The sequence below is a fragment of the Diadema antillarum genome, unplaced genomic scaffold (genome assembly GCF_040938485.1).
Source record: "Diadema antillarum isolate AM-2024a unplaced genomic scaffold, OU_Dant_1.0 seq00000719_RagTag, whole genome shotgun sequence".
NCBI lineage: Eukaryota > Metazoa > Echinodermata > Echinoidea > Diadematoida > Diadematidae > Diadema > Diadema antillarum.
The window spans coordinates 1,067,884-1,075,888 of NW_027271623.1; the positions used below are offsets into that span (position 1 = coordinate 1,067,884).

General features: G+C 37.3%; 1 protein-coding gene across 1 annotated transcript; it reads left to right on the top strand.

The window, feature by feature from the left end:
- Nucleotides 1-1,647: 1,647 nt before the first annotated feature.
- On the top strand, nt 1,648-3,501 carry LOC139738023 (uncharacterized). Its single transcript, XM_071648688.1, has 2 exons — nt 1,648-1,906; nt 2,039-3,501. The coding sequence occupies exons 1-2, from the start codon at nt 1,648-1,650 to the stop codon at nt 3,499-3,501; spliced, it is 1,722 nt and encodes a 573-aa protein (XP_071504789.1).
- The last annotated feature ends 4,504 nt before the right edge of the window (nt 3,502-8,005 follow it).

Genomic DNA, 8,005 nt, shown 5'->3' on the forward strand with positions numbered 1-8,005 from the left:
ATACATAACAACATAATGTACAATAATTACGAGGAACAATGCATGCCGCGGTCGGAAAATAACTTCAATCATGGAAAATAGCGATCCACTAAAAAGCAAGAAGCACCTTGTTACATGACATACAAACAGCCAAACGAACGCATGTTTCTAAACAATAATTTCTCTCATTTTGCTCACGTTTTCTCTTCAAATTCTGTATACAACATCGTTGGAGAAAATTCCCTACTATAGATAAACAATGATCGAATAAAAAGTCCCTCCGTCCATTATCTGCTCGAATCATCAAGTCACATTTCGTGAGTGCATTGTAATGCAACACTTTGTTTTTTTCTGTGATACGCCTTTAAGTATTAACAATTAAGTATTCCTTCTTGTATGTTTTCATTCTAAGTTGAATCTTCCCATGACGGGCTCACTAAACTAGTTAATGGGACTTCCTTCACTCAAACGAATTACCATAAATCCGTTTTATTGAGCCCGGAAATAGAGCATACTTTAAAGGGATCGTATAGTTTTGGTTGAGACCTAGTTTCTAACACTTTTTGGTGAGATAATGAGAAACTTCTTATGAAATATGAAAGAGCATGTAATTCCATGAGGAATTCAACGTTTATTTGATGAAAATTGGTTTTGAAATGGATGAGATATCCAAAACAGAGCGATTCTAGAAAAGTGTGGGACCCACACTTTATTACGATCGCTTTGTTTAATTTTGTTTTTGGATGTTTCAGTCATTCCAAACCCGATTTCCATCAAACAAACTTTGAATTCCTCTTAAAAAGGTATGCTCTGTACTATTTCGCAAGTGTTTTCTTAGTATCTCGCAAAAAGTTAAAGGGTGTGTACAGTTCTGGTCGAGGTGCAGATTTGGCTTTTAACGTTTTGTGAGATATTCAGAAACCACTCTATGAGATGTCAAAGAGCATGCAGTTCTAAGGGGTATCAAAAGTTTATTCGTTGAAAATCAGTTTTGAAATGGGTGAGATATCTAAAAACAAAGGTGAAACAAAGAGATACTAATAAAGTTGGGGCATGTCGTCTTTTATTATCAGCACTTTTTTGGATATCTCAGCCATTTGAAAACCAATTTTCATCAAATAAACGTTGAATCCTTCTTAAAATTACATGCTCTTTCATATTTCATAAGAGGCTTTTCATTATCTCACTTAGAAATGTTCAAAACATGAATCCCTACCTCAACTAGTACTGTACAGTTCCTTTAAAAGCCCAATTCTCATCTCCACCAATACTGTACTATCCCTTAAACAGTGAACATGATAAACAATAAATGAAAGAAGGATATCATTCAGAGGGGTGAAGGTTCAGGTGTGAGTTTCTTCAGTTTGTCTCCCTCTACAAATATTTTCAGTTTGTAGAGGGAGACAAACTGAAGAAACTCACACCTGAATGATAAACAATGTTATTCACACAACTTTCCTAAAATGAGCTTCATTACTTTGTTTGATTTAAGAATACATTGGTTCTAACACTTCTTGCATAAACTTTCCTTTTTATTGTTTTATTGATAATGCTAATACTGCTAATTTTGTGATCGATAACATTCATAGTAATTATTCTGATGTAGGCCTACTTGTCGATGTTTATTTTACCGCAGTGTGATTCTTTTGCTTATAACAGACGGACACAATGGCAACGTTTCATCAAATCAGCAGCCAGAATCTGGAATGTCCTATCTGTCTGACACTGTTCAACCAACCCAAATTACTGACATGTTCTCATACCTTCTGCAAAGACTGTCTGGAACGTATCTCTCAAACTGAACCCAACCAAGAAACTATAGCATGCCCTGTATGCAGGAAAGGAACGCCCGTACCAAGTGGAGATGTGGGTAGGTTACAAACAAACGTACCGTTGAGTTCTCTTGTGGACGAAGTGAAAACCAAGAGCCCAACGTGCACAGTTTGTGAGATGGACGAAAAGCCACCCGCTGTGTCCTACTGTCAGGACTGTGGGAAATATATGTGTGAATCATGTAACTCAAAACATTCTAGCTGGGCACCATTTTCCACTCACATAGTGGCAGCCATGAGTAAGATACTTTCAGAAAAGGTTTCGCTTAAGAGGAGACGTAAGTGTAAGAAACATCCTAACGATGATGAGGAGTGTTTCTGTACCGGATGTCGAGAGTACTTCTGCTTAAGATGCGGGATGTTAAGACACTTACAAGCAGGGCATCAGATCGAAGAGGCAGCTATCCATGAGGAGAAATTGATGGAAAATATCAAGGAGTTACAAGAAAGGGCAAAATCAAAGAAAACAAATATTGAAATTCATATCGATTTCATAGAGACACAACGCAATGAAATAACAAACATGATGAGAAGGCTCAACGATGACATCGACAAGACGTACGAGGAATACATGCAACTATTATCAAACAGAAGAAAGGCGCTGAAATGTCAAGTGAAACGATTGTCTGAAAAATTCGAGAAGGAATTACAAGCTATGGAGGAAGAGAGTCACCAAACAATTCTTCAAATGAACGCAATGGAAGAGCTGGTAGCTAACGGTGTAAAGGTACCGCTAGAGAAAGACACCGTGATTGCACACGACACGCTGTGTGAGAACTTGAAGAGCTTTCTTGGACGAGTTGATCCTGACGATCAATCACCGAGAGGTGTGACAGAACGAGCTCAGAAGATGTCATTCCGTAGATACGTGAAGGTCAACGAACTTTGTCTTGGAGACCTGGAAGGTTACACGTGGGATGTCAAAGCAGACGTAGAGCTCCCAGTCAAACACTGCATGGTGTGTATGACTCTTGCACCAGACGGGAAGATGGCAGTGGTATCGGAGGAAAGCGGAATCCATCTCTACTCCCCTGATGGAGAGTTACAGCAGACCGTGCTGAAGGATGTCTATGTCTCTGAAATGGGATTCTTGTCTGATGGTCGAATTGCTGTGTGTGATACAAACAACGAGATGTCACTATACACTTCACAGTGGGAGAAGCTTGACGTCACGTTCGAGACAATGAGTGAGGATGAAGGAGGGTATGGTGGTCTCACTCTGGGTAGAGATGATAATATCTACGTGGGTTATTGGAATTCCGACAAGATCCAGGTATTTACCCCACAGGGAGGTAAAGCAGTCAGAGAAATAATGTGTGATGGATATAAACCTGAGCTATTATTTTCCTTTCACACCACGGAAAAACTGATTCTGACAGACACATCAGCTGTCGTGTGCCTTGATGGTAAGGGGAAGGAGGAGAATATCTTGATGAAGGAGGGTATGTATGCCATCCCAGCTGTTTGTCGAGATGATTCGGTGATTGTAGCCTGGGTGAAGTACAACGAGGGTCTCGTCAGTATCGATCGATACACAAAAGATTTGGAGCACGTGCACAATTTCATCACTGATTTCAAAATAATAGTACCAGAAACAGATTGGTACTATCTACAAGAGTTTGAGAGTGGTGAGATAGCTTTCTGTACTCCAGATAGACTTTACATATTTGATGTGAAATGTGAAGTGTGATAGATGTTGTTCTTCTGCAGTAATATCATGGTAAAAAAAATAAAAAGAAATCTTTGGGTAAAATATTCTGAGTAAATGACATACACCTTGGATACAGTTACATGTAATAATTGGATACACGTGTGTCACGTCTATACTAACATGCAAATTCTTATAAGGAGCTTGATTATGTCGTAATGTTAATTTTTTTTTCATAGATGATCGATCTTAACGTAAAACATGGTCTGTAACAGCACATGTATTTAGATGTTACCCTTCTAAATATTATATTGTTTGGGGGAAATGCTCTTCAACTGAAATCAGTGAAAATCTATCATATTATTCACCGTAAGTTCTAAAGCGTTTTTTTTTTTGGGGGGGGGGAGGGGTCACTGTAATGGCGGGTGTACATAACCCCCTGTAGCGATGGCCTACATAATATAATGAATGCGTATCCAAGATTCTTAAGTTCAGATTTATACGTGTATAATTTTCCGTATAATAATACTATACAATGTTTAACTCATTTTAAAAATGATTGACAATTTCAATTATTATGATCTACGAATCATCGATCTTGTCGTTATCGGTTTTTTCATAAAAGTATTGTGGCTGGTACGTTGTTGTTGTTGTTGTTGTTGTTGTTGTTTTAACATGGTGTATACGTTACATTACAATTCTGTCTTGAGTTATAGATACGCATAATGACACGTCATGACATTGAGTGCCGTTCTCAAGTTTGAACTATATGAGCTGAGGAGCGCACTCTTCCTGGACCAGGCAGGTAATGCTTGCCCACTGTATAAAAATGTCAAACGTGCCTGTATTACAGTCCCCATCTCACTGAATCCATTGTCCTCTCAGTTCCTCTATTTCTCTAGCCGTTTTAAGTCAAACATTCATCTCATGTTTGATGAGTGTATACTTTGTGAAAAACCATTTTAGAGCCAATGGCTAGATGTCTTCATTTTATAGAATATGTTGATATTATGTTAGGCCTACATGTAAAGGATCTAACAGTGGAGATTCAACCCCCCCCCCCCCCCAACTCAGGCAGTCAGCCATACACATTGTGTTTTTTCCAGATTCTTAGAGAAAGACCCTTTAAGGATTTTAAGGATGGGAAGGGGTTAGGATTTTGACCACCTTTCACGGGCTTCTAGAAGGGAAGCCAGCTAGCGTACGCCTACTGATCGACACACGCCGCATGTGGCTAAAAGTGATGTCGTGCGAAAAGGCGGCCAGCCCAATATGCTTTGCAGCAGAACATGAACAGTAAACACGTCCAGGAGAATCGGGCATACACGAAAAAGCCACGCTTCCCTTATTTCGGAATCTTTCAGGGATTTATGATTATATTAATCCAATACTGGACCCTATTTCAAGATTGTTCCGGGAAGATTTTAAAACTATCCCTAATCAAAAATATTTCTGAAAAACGAAATCAATATTGAAATCAGTAGTCCCTTTGATTTCTTCCCGCATTGGAGACTCTAAATGATGTCCCTATTCCCTAAAAATCGGGAACGCACAATCGGTACAGATGACCACCTGAGTTATTAGTACGTTATGGTGGATTCAAAATTTTCAGAATTGTAGTATTTTGTTATCGTAAAAAGAAAAGAGAAGAGTTTGAATATGAGATTATCTCATCACATTTTACTCTTATTGAGTATCACAAATCTGACCACAATTGAGCAGAATCAAGCAGGTGACAGTATTAGGTTTTGTACATAGATCCATTCTAATATGACATGACTGAAATGGAATGCAGGAGAAAAAAAAAAGATCGTTAAATGGATTGTTACATGAGCCACAATTTCATGTAAACCTAAAATGCAGTCTTTATTGGAGCCTTGATATGGTTTTGAGCTTAAATGTTACAACGAACAGAAAAAAAATAATTTGGTATTAGGTTCAATCATGTGCGGTGTTCAATACCAAAACCTAAAACATGACAGATTAGAAATGTATACCCAGGTGGTTTACTCTGCTCAACACCACTATCATCAAAATATTACAAATTTGGTAGACGCAGGTTGCCAGGGAATCTAAAATTCCCTAGTTGTTAGGTTTGCTATTGATATGCCTTGCCATGGTTTGATCGAATAGGAGGTAAACTGAACTTTTCGATTTATTGTTGAATCAGATTATTTTGCACTGTTGGTATTAATGTCTCAGTGTGCTTAATAATGCATTGAGTGAGATTGTAAGTGAGTTATTATTTGGCATGACTAGTAGCATAACCCGGCTTTGAAACGCAGAAATTCACATCCCACGGGATTATAGAACATGAGGATGGACAGTGGTTTACTGCTTCAGCATTGAGAGAGTAATAATTCATAATTTATCTCATCATTAGGTGCGAGGAAAAATAATGTATTTATAAGCAATGAAATTGTAACAATTATTCTTCTTCTTGATGCGCTGTTGTTGTTGCTGCTGCTCTTCTTCTTCTTCTTCTTCTTCTTCTTGTAATTAGGTAGCGGTGTGTTTTGTATGGTTGTTTTGTTGCACAAGAAATAACTGTTTCGGTGGAAGAATTTTTTTCTCTAAGTTTCAGAAAAGTCTATCATATTTCGGACTAATCATAATACAGGCAATTCTACAAACATATCATAATTTCTGCTTCATCTTTCCTTTTCCCTTTTCAACTAATCCGGGCCTCCCCGTCCAGCAAGCTCTCCTCCCTCCCCCTTTCTCTTTCTCTCATCTTCATTTTCAATAACATCCACATTTCTGTCTGATGATAATTATTTCTTGCGGACCGATGTATGCGTGTTGAGATTGTTCCCTCTTTGTATAAAGTTTGGATCAAAACAGTGGAGTATAAACTACTGACGTTACTGTTTGTATTACGTAGAATTTTATTTCTGATATTGTGGTGAACCAAACAGAATAACATAAAAGAAGGATGATCATAATGATCAACGTTTAAAGAATTAAACTAAAATACCATATATGGTTATCCGTATAGTATAGCATCAAAATATGTTTGATTAAATGTCATCCCATGATTTATCGTACACGTGCATCACCAAATCGGCATGATAGGATTGTAAGACCGATTTCAAACTTTCACTTTAGTAGTCACATAGCAAGATTTCAATCTATTCGAATGTATATAACTTTAAGAATGTATTGGTCATATTTCCAAACTATTATATTACACACAATAAGGTTTTGCTTGTTTGTTTGTTTGTTTGTTTGTTTGTTTTTTGCCATTTGCAGCACAATAGCTTTTGCTAGTATTAGACTTCTTTCGAATTTATATTTGTCATCTTATTACAGTCCTGTACAGCACGCTTTACATGATGGTAAGATTATTACTCTATTATATTTAAGACAAAAGGAATGTTATACTACATTGCTATGCTTTGATTGATAATAAGCGATTATATGATTTAGTTGTTGTTTTTTTAGTGCATTCATATGGTTGTGATAATCGTTTTTGTCTAACCAAAATTCAATGTTTCGCTAATAAATTCTCCTCAACTGTAATAATGACAACAGAAATCTGATAATCCATCAACCCCTAGGCGTTACAAACGTTATTTTCAGTCTTTGAATTCATCTTTGCCCTATTTATTTCTCTCTCTCCCCTCTGAGCAAGAATTGAATTAGTTGAGAGTTCTGCATTTCATCCAAATTTAATCTAATCAAATAATAGACATGTTTACCCAAATAACTTGTGATATTATATTGGTCTGTTAATACCCGTAACTGCTCTGGTTCTTCTACGTATACAGTTTGTGTGTGTGTGTGTGTGTGTGTGTGTGTGTGTGTGTGTGTGTGTGTTTATTGTTGTATCAAATTGCTTGCAATCACTCAACAATTTTCTCCATCCTTGTATTCATTTGTATTTGTGGTTACAGGAGTTTATTAGATTATCAATATCTGTTGAGAAATTTATTTACAAGCTTGTATGTGTGTGCGTGTGTGTCTTCATTGATGACAAAAAAAAAAATCCATTCATTCCCAACATTGCTCATGAACTTCTACTGGACAGGCTCTAATAGGTAGCATCGACGATAAAATGTCAATCAGCCTTAATATCGGATACGCTTGGGGAGCATCGCTTGAAGTAAATGATAATGGGATAGGTTCCTCGTTAGATTCTTGATGCCCTATTCATTCACATCGTATGGAGTGTGATCACTAGAAGAAGAATATCATTCATCATGTTGATTGATACTCAGAATCATCTCAATATTATTACTTTCCCTCTTAGTTAATTTATCATCATACTGACTACCTCGCTGGTGGTACGACACAACCACTACAATTACTGCTAATCATCATAATTAGGATTTTCTCATTCCTACAGCACTTTTCTAGAGGGTAAATCAGATCGGTAAGTGCGGTATAAAGAATTAATGACTGCGACTCTATTTTTTATATCTTTGAAGATTGTCAGTAATCCACTCAGAGTGTCTCTATTCTTCTCTTGGCTCATCTTGTCTTTCAGTAAAGAGAAAGAAAGAAAGAGAGAGAGAGGGAGGGAGAGTAGGTGGGAGAGGGGGGA

Coding starts and splice junctions, on each gene's coding strand:
- LOC139738023 (XM_071648688.1), top strand. CDS start 1,648: ATGGCAACGTTTCATCAAATCAGCAGCCAGAATCTGGAATGTCCTATC. Junction 1,907..2,038: donor GGACGAAGTGAAAACCAAGA/GCCCAACGTGCA, acceptor CCACTCACATAG/TGGCAGCCATGAGTAAGATA.